The sequence below is a fragment of the Euleptes europaea genome, chromosome 5 (assembly GCF_029931775.1).
Source record: "Euleptes europaea isolate rEulEur1 chromosome 5, rEulEur1.hap1, whole genome shotgun sequence".
In the NCBI taxonomy this organism is placed as follows: domain Eukaryota; kingdom Metazoa; phylum Chordata; class Lepidosauria; order Squamata; family Sphaerodactylidae; genus Euleptes; species Euleptes europaea.
Window position 1 is genome coordinate 10608461 of NC_079316.1, and position 19298 is coordinate 10627758.

Genomic DNA, 19298 nt, shown 5'->3' on the forward strand with positions numbered 1-19298 from the left:
GCCAGGGCATTTCAGCCCTGGCTCTGGCCTGGTGGAACGCTCTTCCTAGTGAGATCAGGGCCAGCGTGGTGTAATGCTTAAGAGTGGTGGACTGTAATCTGGAGAACCGGGTTTGATTCCCCCCTCCTCCACATGAGCGGCAAACTCTAATACGATGAACCGGGTTGGTTTCCTCACTCCTCCACATGAAGCCAACCGGGTGACCTTGGGCTAGTCACAGTTCTCTCCGAACTCTCTCAGCCCCACCTTCCTCACAAGGTGTCTTGTGGGGAGAGGAAGGAAAGGTGATTGTAAGCCAGTTTGATTCTCCTTTTTGAAAAGGTAGAGAAAATCGGCATATAAAGACCATCTCTTCTTCTTAAGGAATTCCACAAGGGCTGCAAAACTGAGTTGTTCATCCAGGCCTGCAGTTGAGGGCAGCTACGGTTTTCTATCAATACTGGCCTCCCTAGCCCCCCCCCCCGATACCAGCTGATTATTTTAACTAAAGGTGGGGGCCCCTGACCGCTTCCAGCCCCATGGCTGCTTACTACTCCCTAATAAATGTGAAAGTGAGCCCCGTGGCGCAGAGTGGTAAGCTGCAGTACTGCAGTCCAAGCTCTGCTCATGACCTGGGTTGGATCCCGATGGAAGTCGGTTTCCAGTAGCCGCTCAGGGTTGACTCAGCCTTCCACCCTTCCAAGGTTGGTAAAATAAGTGCCCAGCTTGCTGGGGATAAAAGTGTAGACGACTGGGGAAGGCAATAGGCAAACCACCCCATAAACAGTCTGCCTAGTAAACACTGGGATGTAATGTCACCCCATGTGTCAGGAATGACCCGGTGCTTGCACAGGGGACTACCTTTACCTTTAATAAATGTGTGCCATCTCCTTATTAATTGGTGTGTTGGGGGAATCTTAATGCCAGAAGTTAATTGTTTTATTTATATTGTTTTATTGGTTTTATGTATTGAGAATTGCTGTTAGCTGCTCTGAGCCTGGCCTCGGCCGGCGATTGAGGATGGGTTAAAAATCTGAATCAGTAAATAAATGCACACCTGCAGGCAAATGGGGAGTGCTCTGTGCATCCTGTGAACAGGCCCTGAGCTTCTCTTCCCTCTCTGTAGAGCCACAAGAAGGCCGGATCGCTGTGGAGGGAAGGCGGTCTTAGCTGGAAGGAATTCCTGCCTGAAGACCAGGATGTCAATAAGTTCATCACTGAGCAGGTGAGTGGGGCAGGTCTTACACCAGCCCCTGAAACCCACTGGGGGTTCTTTTCTGCTCCCGAGCATCCTCTCCCGATGCCACGGCGACCATTGTGAATCTCAGCGGGGAGGGCTCCTTCGGCGGCTGCCGCAACCTGTTGCTCTGACCAGCTTCCTTCTTCTCCCCCACCCCGGCTCGTTCCAGAAAGTGGAGTACACAATGGGCGACAGTTCAGACGCCCCCAGCCGCAAGGAGCTGACCTCCGAAGATCTGTGCAAGCAACTAGAGAAGCTATTGAAAGAGAACTCAGATAACCAAAGAATATTCGACTGGATCGAGGTGAGCGGGGGTTTGGGCCAGGCCCACAGCAGGTGGGGGGGGGAGATATGGAAAGGTGTGTGGGCCAGCGGTATACTGATGCTTGCCAAACACATGTGAATCTGCCTTATACTGAATCAGACCCTTGGTCCATCAAGGTCAGTATTGCCTACTCAGACTGGCAGCGGCTCTCCAGGGTTTCGGGAAGAGCTTTCCCACCTACCACTTGGTCCTTTTAACTGGAGATGCCGGGGGTTGAACCTGGGACCTTCTGCATGCCAAGCAGATGTTCTGCCACTGAGCCACAGCCCCTCCCCAAACATAGATGAATTGACTGGAATACACAAGTTGGCTGTTTTAGATTAGGAATGTAAATTTAATGTTTGTATTACTATTTGTGTTTTCTCTGGTTTAAAGCAGCAAATAACATGTATGTATATATATTCATACATGAACACATGAAGCTGTCTTATACTGAATCAGACCCTTGGTCCATCAATGTCAGACAGGTAGCGGCTCTCCAGGGTCTCAGGCATCTTTCACATCACCTACTGCCTGGCCCTTTTAACTGGAGACGCCAGGGATTGAACCTGAGACCTTCTGCATGCCAGGCAGAGGTCCTTCCACTGAGCCCCCGCCCCTCTCCTCACAGTGCGGAGAGTCCAGGGGGCTGAGTCCTGCAACCTCCCCTCTGGGAAAGAGGGTCAGTAAGATACCGGAAACCCCTTCTCCCCCTTATTTGCCCAGTTCCACCTTTCAAATAACTGCACACGTGAGTAGCCTGACCTTCTCTTTGTTGAAGGATCCCTCAAGCCAATAGGTATGTCCCCTGGTCCAAGAATTGCTTGTCCACAATGTTTCTTACGTACTCAAATACTTTACCCCAATACGCGTGGACCTCTGAGCGATTCCATCGGATGTGTAGAAAGGCGCCGGTCATCTCTCAACATTTGCTGGAAACTGAGCTAAACATTTTCACCCGTCGTTCCTGAGCACTGATTCTGGGCCTCTTGTTTTCCGCCAGGCAAACCTGAGCGAACAGCAGGTCTCGTCCAACATGTTCATCAGGGCCCTGATGACGTCGGTGTGCCATTCTGCGGTTGTCTGTAAGCATCCCTCCTGTGTGCCAAGGAAGAGGGGGGTGGTCTTCAGGGCGTGGTCTCCTCTGGTTATCTCTCTGGGGCTGGAATTTAGTTAGGTCACTTTGAACACATGAAGCTGCTTCATACTGAATCAGACCCTTGATCCACCAATGTCAGACAGGTAGTGGCTCTCCAGGGTCTCAGGCAGAGGTCTTTCACATCACCTACCTGCCTGGTCCCTTTAACTGGAGATGCTGGGGGTGGAACCTGGGACCGGGTCTGAGGCGGAGGTCTTTCACATCACCTACTTACCTAGTCCTTTTAACTGGAGATGCTGGGGACTGAACCTGGGACCTTCTGCATGCCAAGCAGATGTGCTGCCACTGAGACATGTCCCTTCCCCTACATAAAACCAATTAGAACAACAATGAAAACAAAATTCTTAAACAGAAAGGGGGGGCCAGCAAGACGAAACACACAAAGATTGAATGGTCAGAGAAGGTGTGGGAGGCACAGCCTGGGGCGGGGCAGGCAAAGAGAGCACATGTCTAAGAGACCCCGGTGCGAGGAGGGAGCCACACAGCCGCCCACCTGGGAGTCCCTAAGCGTATCTCCCTTTGGATTAGAAGTGTTCTGTTCATGCTGTCATCACAATAGGCTAACAGGCTTCCTCAGGAGGTGTCGGGCTCTCTGGAGGTTTTGAAGCAGAGGCTAGATGGCCATCTGTCAGTGAAGCTGATTCTGTGAACTTAAGCAGATCATGAGAGGGAGGGCAGGAAGGGCTGTGTCAGTGTTAGGCTCTCGTGGCCCTTTCTGACGCTCTCAGGCTAATACTGATCACCACTTTGGGGTCAAGAAGCAACTTTCCTCCAGGCCAGATTGGCCAGGGATTCTGGAGGGGTTGTTGTTGCCATCTTCTGGAGTAGGGGGCTCTGGGTGTGTGGCGGGGGGAGGTAGTTGTAAATTTCCCGCGCTGTGCAGGAGGTTGGACCAGATCTGACCCTGGTGGTCCCTTAAATGATTCTGTGGTCGTCCGCATGACAGGCTTGTTGATAGTAAGAAGCTAAGTTCATCCATTAACCACTAGGTGGCGCGTGTTTCAAGTAGTATAAAATCAGGCCTGCTTAGTTTGGTGCGGAGGCCATGAGCCTCCGTAAGCTTTTCGTCCGCCTGTTTCTCAATCAGCTCTCTTAGAGCTCTCTCAGCCCCACCTGCCTCACAGGGTGTCTGTTGTGGGGAGGGGAAGGAAAGGTGATTGTAAGCTAGTTTGAGCCTTCCTTAAGTGGTAGAAGAAAAAAGAGTTGGTTTTTATATGCCAACTTTTTCTACTTAAGGAAGAATCAAACCAGCTTACAATCGCCTTCCCTTCCCCTCTCCACAACAGACACCCTGTGAGGCAGGTGAGGCCGAGAGAGCTGTGACTAGCCCAAGGTCACCCAGCTGGCTTCATGTGTAGCAGTGGGGAAACCAACCCGGTTCACCAGATTAGCCTCCGCCGCTCATGTGGAGGAGTGGGGAATCAAACCCGGTTCTCCAGATCAGAGTCCACCACTCGAACCACTGCTGTTAACCACTACACCACGCTGGTAGAGAAAGTCAGCATATAAAAACCAACCTTGTGAGGATAAAGTGAAGAAGAGAGGGATGTAAGCCTTTTAGGGGTCTCTGCTGGGGCTCAAAAGGCGGGTTATCAATGAATGAGGGGCGTGCTGGGCACGAGGTATAGCTGAGCAACCCTTTTCCTCCCACTGCCGCAGTCGAGAATCCGTACCGGATGGACAGCGCCGTGATCAAGAGCCGAGCCAAGCTGCTGCAGAAATACGTGAGCGATGAGCACAAAGAGCTGCAGGCCCTCTACGCTTTGCAGGCCCTGGTGGTGAAGCTGGACCAGCCAGCAAGTAAGTGGGGACCCCCAGGCCCTGGGGAGGGGAGCCGCGGGGGAAGCATAGACTTGAGAGACAGGGCCTTTTGTGTTGTGGCACCTGTTTTGTGGAACTCCCTTGCCACTGGCTCAGCGCCTCCCTGGTCTAAGGCATTGGGCGATCATCGTGTTTTGTGGGTGGTGTTCTTTTTTCCCTTTCAAACCTGGTGTACTTTTCGACTTCTTTAAACTGCCGTCGCTTTTATGTGTCACTGGTTTTGTGGGATCGCGTTTGGTTTTTCTGGATGCTGCGATTGTACGGCATCTTGAGCAGTCTCTCCAGAGCCTTCGTGTAGCTACGGAGGTTGGGCAAGGTGCTGCACAAACTGTCCATAAAATCAAAGGCACTCCCATTTAAAATTGGCCAGGGTAACACCCCAAACACTCGAGATGACGCACAGATAATTAGGACGACCCCTTTCTGTCCGGAGGCGAGGGTGAACACATGAAGCTACCTTGTACTGAATCAGACCCTTGGTCCATCAGAGTCAGTATTGTCTACTCATTATTACTATTTGTGTTTTTTCTGGTTTAAAGCTGCAAATAACTATTATGTATGTATATATATTCATACATGAACACATGAAGCTGTCTTATACTGAATCAGACCCTTGGTCCATCAATGTCAGACAGGTAGCTGCTCTCCAGGGTCTCAGGCAGAGGTCTTTCACATCACCTACCTGCCTGGTCCCTTTAACTGGAGATGCTGGGGGTGGAACCTGGTACCGGGTCTGAGGCGGAGGTCTTTCACATCACCTACTTACCTAGTCCTTTTAACTGGAGATGCCGGAGATTGAACCTGGGACCTTCTGCATGCCCAGCAGATGCTTTGCCACTGAGCCACGGCCCCTCCCCAGGTGAGTGGAAGGGCGGGCGGTCCTTCCATGGGCGCGGCTCACCCCTTCTCTCTTTCTCCTGTCCTTCCCGCCTTTCCAGATCTGCTCCGCATGTTCTTCGATGCCTTGTATGACGAGGACGTCATCAAAGAGGAAGCATTCTACAAGTGGGAGTCGAGCAAAGACTCAGCCGAGCAGCAAGGGAAAGGGGTCGCGCTGAAGTCGGTCACCGCTTTCTACACCTGGCTGCGGGAAGCCGAGGACGAATCCGACAACAACTGAGCATCGGCACCGAGTGGGGGGCGGGGGGGCGCCGAGCCCGCCTGGCCAGCCCCGACTCCCCGTGCCCCGGAGCCTTGGACTCCCTCAAGGGGGGGTGGCGTGGGGGGAAGGGCAAGCGGGCCTGACCGCTGTTGTCCTCCCCCCCCTCCTCCCCGTTTAGGACTTCTTTACTCCTTCCTTTAATTTTTTTTTTTGTTGGGTTTTTTTTTCCCTTCCCGTTTTGTTTTAAAGGCCTGTATTGGTTTGTGTCTGACGATAATAAATTGATGCTCAAGGAGGTAGGTGTTGCTGTGGGCGCTCCGCTCAGCCCCCCACCCTCCCCGGGCCAATGCCCCGGGCGCCTGGATGATTTTAACGAGCGGGGGACCCCCCTCAACTTTTGCGGTTGCCTGAAACACACGTCTCCGGAAGAGGGATGGGGGAGGCTGACCCCCCCAGCCCTTCCCAGTTATTGCTGAAATATAGAGAGAGTATATAAATATATATATAAAATATAAATATAGACTTATTAAATCTTTTGAGGTTTCAGAGGATGGGACTCTATTGTCCGCAGACTTTGTCCTCTTTTCTTCACGCACCCCCCCACACACACACTACCCGCACCCCCCGGATCACCGCCTGGAATCACACAGACCTCTCGATGGATTTTTTTTTAAAGGAAAAAAATCATTTCAAAACATCTACTCTGTTTTGTTTGGGAGCTGCTTGAGCGTCGCGGGTGGGGGGGGGGGCGGGTGAAGCGCCACCCGGCCTACCCCCTCCCCGATACGCGCACCCACCCACACCGACGTCTGCTTGGCTCCTTGGGCCAGCCCGTCCGTTCCACACCCCCTTCCCCTCCACAGGCCACGGTGGCGCGATCCGCTTCGTCTACGCTGGACGGTGAAAAGGAGAACCGCGCTTGTGATTAGAACGGAGAAAACAAATGAAAGCGAAGATTCAATTACCGGTCACATGAATTTGTAAATATTTTTTTTTTTTGCTTTTTTTTTTCTTTATGGAGTATTTAATTGAAGATTTAAAGGCATCTTTTCACCGTAAACTGGAAATAAAAAAAAAAGAACATTGCTAAATTGAGGGTGACGTGTGCCTACTGCTGTGCCCGTCTGGCGTCACCTGGGCAGTTCTGTCCCCGGAGCATGTTTTCCCTATGCCCGGTTCCGACCGCCCGAGCTCGCAGAAGTTTCGGTGCACTCTGATCTTCTCTCTTTTTGGGGCAGAACCGCTGGGCCTTTGGAGAGGGCGAGGGTTTCTCCAAACTCTCAAGGGCCTGAAACGTGTTTGAGACCTAAAGGATTCTCCAAAGGATGGGAGGAGGAGGAGGATATTTGGACAACAGAAGGTGTCTGCCGGGGGAGGGGGGCAGGGACTGACGTGGGTCAACTCAGCCAAGTGTCTCCAGCTTGGGTAAAACAAGGATCGTGGTGCGCCTAAATTTTTTGGGGGGGCATGTATGTTTTCAAAACCGCAGGAGAGGTGACTGTTGGATGAGTAGGGAGAAATCCTTTAATCGGGTCTAGTAGTAGTTATCTCAGGAGTGTGAAAAGCTCACCAAGGGAGATTATGACTTTAATTTTGACTGTTCGGGGGCAAATAAATAGGAAGTAGTACCTGTCATGTATGTGTATATAATCATAGATATTATTAATTTTATACAGTCTAAAGATTTCTAATATAAATCCAATTTTTACTAGTATACATTGCTCAAGAATACTGCTGATTGTCATAATTTTAACAATTTTCAATGGTCAGCATAGTTTATAAATGTACATACATAGTATTTCTTAAGTCAGTTATACAACTTTTTTGTTAATTACTCCAAAAGATGTGAATTAAAAAGTTCAATATCACATAGGTTCGACATGAAATGTTTTCTTTACCTATTTGAAATTTCTCTACAAGTTGAAATATTATCAGGTGGTTACTTCATCAGGTAAATATCAGAGGACTTACAGAATAAAGTATTATATCACATAGGTACAACAAGAAATATATTGTATAACTTTGAAATTTATAAATTCAAATCTTCACTAAAGTCATCATGTAGTTAATTCTTCAGGTAAAGTTCAGAAGACAAGTTCCTGGGCTGTTGTTTTGTTGAACTTATGTTAAACTTTGACAGTCAACAGCATTCTTGAACAATGTATACTAGTAAAAATTGATTTATATTAGAAACCCATACACTGTATAAAATTATTGCTATCTATGATTATATACCCATACATTATAGATACTACTTTTTATTTTTATACCTTTAGTATTATTGGTACCTGTACTTCCTATTATTTATACTTGTTATTTTCGGGGGCAAGGCAGAGGTAATGGAAGAAGAATCTACGCCAACCCAGTTGACTCCTAGACTTAGTAGCGGGAAGGGATGGAGACTGCAGTTACAGACCGGAGTTAACACTACAGAGTAATCTGCGCTTGATTCTTGGAGCTCTCCCGGCAGACTCGGTCAGATTTGGAGTCTGGTGTGTTTCCTGTCTCCAGCCTCGGCGACTTCTGCCAACCCTGCTTTCCGTTCTTGCTCCGATAACATCAGATTCTGAACCGAGAATTAATTTGTTTATTGTCTTTTGGAGACGGGGCCGGGAATTTTGCAGAATAATTTTTTTTTTAGTCTGTTAGCAAGCAAAGGGGCTGTGCCTGAACTAAAAAGGAAGGCTAGAAAACAGAGCATCGTGGTTGCTTCCAATGCTTGAGGGCTAGAAGTTTGCATTTAAATATACAGCGAGATTTCCCGGTAAGTAATCGGCCCAATTCAGCTCAGGGAAATTATAAACCACTTGTCTGCTGGGCCCTGTTCTCCTTAGTTCTCCAGGATCTTGCAGGCAAAAAGTTGCCTTATTCCGACTCAGGACAGTTGCTCTGTCAAAATCAGGATTGTCCACTCAGAGTGGCAGCTGCTCTCCAGGGTCTCAGGCAGAGGTCTTTGGCATCACTGCCTGAAGATGTCAGGGATTGAACGCAAGCAGGCGCTCCACTGTTAAGCCGCAGCCCCTTTCCAAACTCACACGAAGCTGCCTTATATTGAATCAGACAGTCCATGAAGGTCAGGATTGTCTGCTCAGACCGGCAGCTGCTCTCCAGGGTCTTAGAGGTCTTTCACATCACTCACAATCTGATCCTTACTGGAGACGCTGGGGTTGAACCTGCGACCTTCTGTGTGCCAAGCAGATGCTCTACCCCTGACCTATGGCCCCTTCCCCAAAGTATGGGGGGAGGTACTCCTAAAAAGGATTTTTGGAAAGGATTGGTGGAAGGCATACAGCTGCCCAAGGTTACACTGCCAAAAGCGGTGTCAGATCCTTTGATTGTTCGGCAAATGCCGAAGCACTGTGTTCTAAAGCCCTTTCTCCGTTTTAGTCTACTTAATCCAGAGGTGGCGAACTCAATTGTTACGAGGGCCGGATACGACATAATTGCCATTCGGTTGGGCTAGGCCATGCCTCGCCAGCCCAGATCGAGAGAGCTGGGGGGAGCGGCTGCCTCCCGGGCTGGATAAGAGCTCTCGAGGGGCCGTATACAGCCCATGGGCCTTATGTTTGACACCCATGATTTAATCTGCTCCTGTTGGGGACAAGTTTGTATCTTTGTATGTATTTTGCAATCCCAGCAGCTATAGGTTGGATCCAAACTTAACAGTTGTGTACCAACTGCTTAATGAATGGAGCGAGAGATTGAGGGGGGGGGGATTCCTGCCAATTTCCCCTTGCTGCAGCATCTTGTATCCTTCACTTTTCATGAGGGTTTTCTGGCCTTTGAAAAGAGTGGCTTTTTCTGGTCATGTCAGGGAGGGGGTGACATGGCAAAAATCCTTTTTTATGAAGCTTGCTTGTGGAAGTTTTGCCCAAACTTTTTACAGGCCTGCCTCAGAGAGATTGCAGGTTCGGGTCCAGACCGCGGCAATTAAGCGACTTACCAGCAGAAAGAAAGCCGCACACATTTTTCAGCAATAAAGCGACTATCGCCAGAAAGAGTCGCACGAATTTTTCGGTTTCTCAGTGCATATAAAAGTTTGGTTTGCGCAATACTGTAGTCTATTAAGTGTGCAATAGCTTTATGTCTAAAAAAAATGTACATACCTTAAATCAAAAAAATACTTTATTGCTAAGGATGTGACCCAGAGGCATGGAGGGAGCATGTGCTGTTGGAAAAACGACACCGCTAGACTTGCTCGATGCAGGGTTGCCACAAACCTTCAGTTTGTAAAAAAAAAAAAAAAAAAAAAAAAACACCACAATATCTGCGAAGCGTGATAAAGTGAGGTACGCCTGTAATTTGTTAATTTCAGCCTATTGGAAATTTGTGGTGTGTTAACTCGCCTTCTAGAACTTATTTAATGCAGGGTTGAGAATCTCGCTCGCTGAAGAATTCAGCTTTGGGCTGAAAAGCAAGTTTCTAGCCCTCAGTGTGGTGGAACTTTAACACGTCCACAAGCAGGGCCTGAAAATCTCAGCTTTTGGTGTGTGTTTCCTCTTGTGCTGTGGGTGGGATTTTGTGCCCCTTCCCTCTTAATCCTGAGCCGGTTTAACACTCGCATGCCCCTTGCTTGTCCCATCATGGAGTTGCGAGGCAAGTATTTAGTACCCTTTGTGTTTTCAAACCCACAGTTGATCCAGACATACTACACATACATGACAGAGTTGGTGGACTGGTGCTAGAATTCTGGATTCTTTCATGGTGTGTCCCGGGGAAGGGAAGATGATGTCCGTCAAAAGCTCTCGGTGCGCGCATGTGTGTAGTAGGCTTGATTCCTTCCTTCCTTCCTTCCTTCCTTCCTTCCTTCCTTCCTTCCTTCCTTCCTTCCTTCCTTCCTTCCTTCCTTCCTTCCTTCCTTCCTTCCCCCCTTTCTTTCCCCCTGTTCTTAGACCGCGGTCTTGAACAACAAAACCATAAAACTGAAATAAGACCCATCTCTAAAAACATCTCCCTTCGTCTCTTCTCTGAAGCCTCCAAAAAACGAGCAACAAAATAAGCACGCTGGGGGTTAGAGTCCTCTGAGGAACTGAACCTTTTGCTCCAAAGTTGCTCGAGAAAATGCGGGCTGTTTGTTAAAACATGGTATAATCCATTTTAGTCTAGATTGGTTCATGTAAGGACAATGCAACAGGATACGTACCAAGGAGTCCACTGACTGAAGAGGGCAGGGACGCAGCAAGTCTGAAAACCTTAGCATACGGCCCAGCAAAACCATTGAAAAGGGGTAATTAAATCTGGAATGCATAAAGATTCTACATAATTTTGGACTAAACAGAGAATCCAGATAGGAAGGAAGATTATCCTTAGATTACAGGCCCAGGGCTCGCGGAGAACATGTCCCCCGAGGGTCAAAATGAGTGTAACTCTTGGTCCATTAAGAAGGTGGCTATGGTTGTGGTGTTCTCCAGGGGTGCCAGGAGTGGGGCAGTGTTGCCCAATGGGGATAGTCCAGCCTTGTTTACAGGGCAGAAGCCTATTGCAGTTTCCCAGGGGAGAGAGTCTTCTCTTTAGCACCTGGATTGACTCTCCCTGGCTACTGCAATCTGGGCACTGCTCTTTTTCTGTGCTGCTACATTTCTGGATGGCCCAGGCTAGCCTGATCTCGTCAGATCTCGGAAGCTAAGCAGGGTCAGCCCTGGTTAGTATTTGGATGGGAGACCACCAAGGAATACGAGGGTTGCTGTGCAGAGGAAGGCACTGGCAAACCACCTCTGTTAGTCTCTTGCCCTGAAAACTCCCCAAAAGGGGTCGCCATAAGTCGGCTGTGACTTGACAGCACTTCTCTCTCTCTCTCTCTCTCTCTCTCTCTCTCTCTCTCTCTCTCTCTCTCTCTCTCTCTCTCTCTCTCTCTCTCTCTCTCTCTCTCTCACACACACACACACACACACACACACACACACACACACACATTTCTATACCGCCATTCTTCCAAGGAGCTTGAGGCAGTATGCATAGCTCTTTCCTGCTTTATCCCCACAACAACCCTGCGAGGAAGAGCGACCTTGGTGGCTGAAGCAGGATTTGAACCCAGGTCTTGCAGAGACTAGTCCCGACTCTTAAACACTACACTGCACCAGCGGGATTGCGTCAAGCACCCACTTCGGGAGTGGGAGAGGTGGCAACTGATTTACTGCTCTGAAGAAGGCAGGGGATACTGGGGGTTGGGGAGTTCCCAGTGAGTGGGCCTTTAGGTGAAGGGATCAGTGAATCCCATATGGGACATTGGAGGCCTACATCCAGCCGTTCAATTGGGGCTCCTTAAGAGAGGGCAGAGATTTTGGCCATTTCCCCCTGCATCCCACCCTTTCCCTGAAATTGTGTTCCTGGGAGCCAGCAGACCCCCTTGAATACTATAGGGGTCAAAGTGGGGCTTTGTGGTGGGAGGGAGAAGACAGTGGGAATGTCCATATCCTCTTAAAGTAACATAAAGGCCCTTCATGCTTTGGAACATGTGGCAGGATACAAGAAGTCAGTCTTCCCATCTTCTGAGGCATTCTGAATCAGCCTTATAAAACTCTCATAAACCCCCTCCCATTCAAAGGTGGACTCTAATGTGAAATTGTTGAACTGAAATTCATTACCAAATTAGGCATGCCCTGACTTGGATGACCCAGGCTAGTAAGATCAATCTAAGCAGGATCGGCCCTGGCTAGTATTTGGATGGGAGACTGCCCGGGAAGCCAAGGGTTGCTACGCAGAGGCAGGCAAGCACAAACCTCTGAAAGTCTCTTGAAAACCCTAGGGGGTTGCCACAAGTTAGTTACAACTTGAAGCACTTTCCACCACCACCCAGTTAGACACTGGAAATTGCTACAGAAAGGTCACACCTCACCTTCGTTACTTAAGCGACTTAGAATCATAGAGTTGGAAAGGACCACCAGGGTCATCTAGTCCAACCCCCTGCACAATGCAGGGAATTCAGAACTACCTCCCCCACTCCATGCCCAGGAGATGGCCAAGATGCCCTCCGTCATCATCTGCCTAAGGTCAAAGAATCAGCAATGCTGACAGGTGGCCATCTAGCCTCTGATTAAAATCCTCCAGGGAAGGAGAGCTCACCACCTCCCGAGGAATCCTGTTCCGCTGAGGAACTGCTCTAACAGAAAGTTCTTCCTAATGTCTAGACGGAAACTCTGGATTTAATTTCAACCTGTTGGTTCTGGTCTGACCTTCCGGGGCAACAGAAAACAACTTGGTACCCTCCTCTACATGACAGCCTGTCAAGTACTTGAAGATGGTTATCCTATACCCTCTCAGTCTTCTCCTCTTCAGGCTAAATATACCCAGCTCCTTCAACCTTTCCTCATAGGACTTGGTTTCCAGACCCCCCCCCCCCACCCTCAACTTGACCCATTCAGTAACACGGGCTTGAAAAGGGGGAGAGCTGTGCCTAGAACTGCGCTATGCAAAGAAGCTGTGCCCAGAACGAGAGCTATGTGAAGAAGCTTGCCAGACTTAGTAGCCCATCGACCCAAAATGGTAGCCTGAAAGGAGAAGAAAAAACTCAGCTGTTTGTAAAGCATTCTTGCAGGATGGTTTCCTGGAGGCAATTTTCACTCCCTGCATGCACCGGAGCAAGTGCCCCGTTACACTCCTGGCCTGGAAAACTTTCCAAAACCAGATTGCTAGTTTTCGAAGAGGGATTTCCTGTGCCTAGCATGAACCAGTTTGTTGGGAACATGGGGACTAGCCCCCCCCCCCATTCAAGAACCATTAAGAGTGGCCGAGTGGGAAAGAAGGACGCACATCTAGGTTACATGGAGCTGTCTTATACTGAATCAGACCTTTTGTCCATCAAGGTCAGCATTGGCTACTCAGACTGGCAGCAGCTCTCCAGGGTCTCAGGCAGAGGCCTTTCCCGTCACATATTGCTTGGTGCTTTTAACTGGAGCTGCCAGAGATTGAACCTGGGACCTTCTGCATGCTAAGCGGATGCTCTGCCACTGAGCCACAGTCTTTCCTAGATCTGCCTGCTTTGGGGGGGCTCTGAGGGGAATGCTGGCTCTTCCTGGTTCCGACGCCCTGCTGAAAAATTGGCCCACCCCAGTTCTAGCAGGTTGAATTACGGAAATCAGCTACACTCATGTGCCCCGGGCAGACAGTCTACTCATGTCTGCCACGATTCACGTGACAATCAGTTTCCTATATTGTGACGGTAACCCCAGACAGATTGCGCTTCTGTCGAATTTTTGGCATTGGTGAACTATGTTTGTGAAAACACAACCCGCCCGGATCCAGCTTGGCCAAATTGCCAAGTTCTGCTCTCGGAAATCCTCTCTTCCCTCTGCAATAAATAAGTGGTTAACTTTCAGATGGCAGTGGTTTGGAGAAGTCACGAGATCTGTTTGCCCAGACACCAAACTCACTAGAACACTGCTTGGCTTTACGTATATGTGCAAGCAGCCGTTACAGCAATGAAATGAAAGACCTGTGACATCTTGAAGCCTTTCAAGATTGCCCCGGGGATCCCAGAGGTTTTTTGCCTTCTTCTGGGCATAGAGAAGAAGAGTTGGTTTTTATATGCCGACTTCCTCTACCACTTAAGGAAGAATCAAACCGGCTTACAATCACCTTCCCTTTCCCTCCCCACAACAGACACCCTGTGAGGTAGGTGAGAGCTGTGACTAGCCCAAGATCACTCAGCTGGTTTCATGTGTAGAAGTAGGGAAACAAATCCAGTTCACCAGATTAGCCTCCGCCGCTCAAGTGGATGAGCGGGGAATCGAACCCGTTCTCCCGATCAGAGCCCACAACTTCAAACCACCACTCTTTACCACTACACCATGCTGGCTGAGCAGGAAGTCACTGGGGGAGTGGGGGGGGGGGAGTTGTAAATTTCTTGCATTGTGCAGGGAGTTGGACTAGATGACCCCTGAGGTCCCTCCCAGCTCTTATGTTTCTAAAAATGCATCTTTCCAAAACAGGAGCAGCCTCAGCTGCACGAAATGATAGCGATGGTGATTAATACAGAAATGTGCATTCTGCTCTTTAAACAATAAATCCCACGCCAAAGGAAGCACAACTCTTTGTGTTGTGTAAACCGTGCAGTCGTTTATGGCGGCTTATTTATGATGGCAGAAGGTTGTAACAGATATGCTGGACAAGGAAGACTGAACCCCCCTCCCAATTACTGGAAATCTGCTTACATTGTCAAGTGTCGCTCAGACGCATTTGATCATGAGGACTAGAAACCTGTTTCCACTGGTTTTGTATGTGCATGTTTAATATATGGCAGCATCAGATTCTTCGAAAGGTGTGTTTTCCAAACTAATACCGCTATCTAGGCTCTCTTTTGCCAGTATGGTGTAGTGCTTAGAGAGTCAGACTAGGATCTGGAAGACCTGGGTTTGAATCCTCCGCTCTGCCGTGGAAGCTCACTGGGTGACCTTGGGCCAGTCACATGTTCTCAGCCAAACCTACCTTACTGTTTTGAGGCTGTTATGAGGATAAAATAGAGGAGAGGATAGAGATGCAAGCCGCAGCTCACTTCTTCAGATACAGCTTCAGATGACAGTCATTCTAGCTGTATCTGAAGAAGTGAGCTGTGGCTCACGAAAGCTCATACCCTGCAAGAAATTTTGTTAGTCTTTAAGGCGCTGCTGGACTCTTGCTCTTTTCTACTGCTAGTGACAGACTAACACGGCTACCCATCGTGCTCTGTTTAGTGTCAGTGTAGCCTTGATCTGCAGATTTAGGTATCCGTAGGTGGGGGGGGGGCACCACATGTTGCTATTAAATACGTAGATTTCTACTGTAGGCTGGAGGAGAGAGGACTAGCCGAAATCAGCTGTGTAGTGTAGGGCCGAATGACTTTTCCATACAGCAATACCCCTGTGAGATGGTGCCTGAATCTTCTGAGAGTATCCCATGCTGAGCAAGATTTGGCTAAGGATGCACTTTGTGTCCATGGCCACCAGAGGGCAGCAAAGGCCAGTTTCTTTGGCACCTTTTGTGCTTCAGCGATTCTGTATTTGATGCCCTTTCTGTTTCTCTTGGCCCGGAGTTTACCAAAAGCAGGACTCCTTTCCCTTCTTACTGCTTGAGTGAGCGTGGATCTACTTTTGCTTTCCTCTAGATTGATGGCTAAAGGATTAGCATGGTGTAGTGGTTAAGAACGGTGGTTAGGAGCAGTGGACTCTAATCTGGAGAACCCGGTTTGATTCCCCCCCCTTCCTCCACATGAGTGGCGGAGGCTAATCTGGTGAACCGGGCTGGTTTTCCCACTCCTACACACGAAGCCAGCTCGGTGACCTTGGGCTGGTCACAGCTCTCTTGGAGCTGTCTCAGCCCCACCTACCTCACAGGGTGTCTGTTGTGGGGAGGGGAAGGGAAGATGATTGTGAGCCAGTTTGACTCTTACTTTAAGAGTCAGAGAAAGTCAGCATACAAAAATCTCCTCCTCTTTTTATTCCTCCTCCTCCTCACTACAGCATTAAAAGCTTAATGGTGAAATAAAAGCTTGTCCGTCCCTAAGGTCCCACAAGGCCGCTGTTAGATTTACAGCGCAGTCCTAAGGAGAGTCACTCCAGTCCAGGCCCGTTCATTTAAATGGGTTTAGACTGAAGTAACTCTGCACAGGATTGTGCTGTTAGTTTCTATTAGGCAAATAGGCACCATTTCTGCTTGTGGGAGCCAATTCGCCTCCTGTTACGCAAAAGCTGTGAGCCACCGGTAACATCTAGCTATGTGCTCTCTTCCCGGCAAAGCTGTGCTCCTGCCACGCACTGAGTCACAAATCCGACCAATTTAGAATTTAAGATCTTTGCGAAGATTTCCAAGCATCCCAGGAACAAATCAAGGTGAAATTAGGGTAATTGGTCACACGCACAATAGTTCTCGGCTGTGCGAATGGATCGGGGAAGGCACCGCAGCGCTCCCGTGAGTCACGATTAATCCCTCCTGAAATGAGAGTGGAGATAAAATTCATTTTCTCATTTAATCCCCCTTTTAACACTTAATGGACTATTAACAGCCTCCACCGAAAGTAACAATTCTCCAGTTAAAAGACGCCTGTTGCCGGCACTTAGCAAAATGAGAATTCGAACAAAGGGATGCGGAAAAACAGAATTTCCCCCATCAGATTAAGAGAGATTCATATTACCATGGTGAGCTGATTCAAGGGTGCCAGGAAGACAGCTGTTTGTTCCATCCCATCCAAGTACAAGAACCTGGCGTTCCAAGATTTACTGTCCTTGAACATGGAGGTTTGCTATTATAGCTGTTGATTAGAACTTGGGAACACCCCATGAAGCGGACAGGCAGTCATTCCAGGATAGATAATTTTTGCACTTAACGTGATTTTAATTGATAAAATCTCTTTGCCAAGACGGTCTCGTCAAAGCGTCTTGTCAAAATGCAGAAATGCAAATTGAAATGTTTTTAAAGCGCGTGCAATTCAGATGACAGAAGCCAGGACAAAGGATAATTGGCGACCCAAAGTAAAATCATGACATCAAAACCCCAGTTGGGTCTCTTTAAGGGGGGATTTGGCAGTGCCGGGGCCACCACTGAGGAAGTCCCGCTGATCGTAGGTCCTTGGTTGCTGATCTTGCCTCCTGCAATTGAGACAGAGTCTCACCAAGGGGCTTGAACGGAGAACCGGGCTTCCTTCTCAAGATATTTCAGACACCTGTGAAAGATACATGTGCCCCACCTCATGCTGTTCTACACGGGAGGCTGCGGTTGAGGGACTGGAGGACTCAGACCAAAGGATGCTCATCGTCTCTATTTCACCAAACACTGTAGGATGAACAAATGAAAATACTTCTGCATTGGTGGGCTGTCAAGTTGCAGCCGACTTACGGTGACCTCATAGGATTGTTGAGGCAGGAAATGAACTGAGGGGGGTTTGCTATTGCCTGCCTCCGCATAGCAATCCTGGACTTCCCTGGTGGTCTCCCTTTCTAGGGCTGAACCTGCTTCACTTCCGAGTGAGAGCCAGCGTGATGTAGTGGTTAAGAGCGGTGGTTTGGAGTGGAGGAGTCTGATCTGGAGAACCGGGTTTGATTCCCCCACTACTCCACAGGATGCAGCGGAGGCTCATCTGGTGAACTGGATTTGTTTCCCCACTCCCCCACGTGAAGCCAGCTGGGTGGCCTTGGGTTAGTCACACTCTCTCGGCCCCACCTACCTCACAGGGTGTCTGTTGTGGGGAGGGGGAAGGAAAGGTGATTGAAAGCCGGTTTGATTCTTCCTTAAGTGGTAGAGAAAGTTGGCATATAAAAACCGGGGCCGTTTATTCATGGTCAGTTTTGATGCTCACTCAAAGCTCTCTTTTTAAATGCGACTTTAAAAATGCCTATTCACGGTCCCAATGCAAAAGGAGAAATTCCACCCCCACCACTCTCCTACTCCTTTGTTCCTGTCAGCATAGTTATTAGCATGTGTATAGCTAACACGCCGCTGTTGTTTTGCATGGTTTTTTGAGGAGGATTTTTTCTGGGCAAACCCCAAAGATCGAGTTAAGTGAGCTCTTTAGTACACATGAACACATGAAGCTGCCTTATACGGAATCAGACCCTCGGTCCATCAGGTCAGTATTGTCTACTCAGACCAGCAGTGGCTCTCCAGGGTCTCAGGTTGAGGTTTTTCACATCACCTACTTGCCTAGTCCCTTTAACTGGAGATGCTGGGGATTGAACCTGGGACCTTCTGCGTGCCAAGCAGATGCTCTACCACTGAGCCACGACCCCTCCGAAGTAATGCGAAGCAGGTATGCCCTGGCTTCGCAGTCACTTCCGGAATGACGGTTCAGCATGTACAATTAAAAAAACACGTGGGGCAATTCATCCTGGAATGCACTGCTAATTACCATGAATAAATGGCCCAACTCTTCATGATCTGTAATGTTTTCAATAGGGTTGCCATCTCCAGGTACGAGCTGGAGATCTCCTGCTATTACAACTGCTCTCCAGCCAATAGAGATCAGTTCCCCTGGAGAAAATGGCTGCTTTGGCAATTGAACTCTATGGCATTGAAGTCCCTCCCCTCTCCAAACCCCGCCCTCCTCAGGCTCCACCCCAAAAACTTCCCGCCGGTGGTGAAGAGGGACCTGGCAACCTAGTTGTCAAGATAACAGACGAACAGAAGGGGTTTGCTATTGCCTGCCTCTATATAGCAAAACCCTGGACTTCCCTGGTGGTCTCCCTTCCAAGCACTATCCAGGGTTGAACCTGCTTAGCTTCTGAGATCTGTAGGTTTTTTAAGGCAAGAGAGGAACAGAGGGGGTTTGCCATTGCCTGCCTCTGCGTAGCAACCCTGGACTTCCTAGTGGTTTCTTATCCAAATACCAGCCAAGACTGAGCCCTGCTTAGCTTCTGAGATCTGACAAGATTGAGCTAGCCTGGGCCATCCACGTCAGGGCACTTGAAAGACAAACAAAATCTTAATCCAGCACAACCAGGGCCCACTTCTTTGGATGCAATGAATGGATGCTCGCCAGGCTGTCGTTTTACGTAGAGGTTAAAAAAACGAAACAAACAGCGGGGTTAAGAGGCCATGCCATGCAGGGAATGCAAGGTGAAATCTAATCGAGGCAAATACAAAGGCAGTTTACGCTAAGGCGGTTAGTGCCCGTAATGAGTGAGAAAACCCAAGTCTTTGTTCGAGCCGGGGGAGCGGGGGAGGTTCTGTTAACCTCACAGAGTTATTGTGAGGATAAAAAGCGGCAAGGGAACCACGTGCTGAGCTC

General features: G+C 48.9%; 1 protein-coding gene across 1 annotated transcript in view; it reads left to right on the forward strand.

Moving 5' to 3' along the window:
- The window catches only part of EIF4G1 (eukaryotic translation initiation factor 4 gamma 1), a 158837-nt gene extending 153200 nt beyond the window's left edge, over positions 1-5637 (forward strand). The window contains exons 28-32 of the mRNA XM_056850174.1: positions 1106-1204; positions 1389-1523; positions 2527-2608; positions 4342-4482; positions 5442-5637. Of these exons, the coding sequence (XP_056706152.1) occupies positions 1106-1204; positions 1389-1523; positions 2527-2608; positions 4342-4482; positions 5442-5623 (639 nt within the window). The 3' untranslated portion in view covers positions 5624-5637. The remainder of the gene's footprint in view (positions 1-1105; positions 1205-1388; positions 1524-2526; positions 2609-4341; positions 4483-5441) is intronic.
- The last annotated feature ends 13661 nt before the right edge of the window (positions 5638-19298 follow it).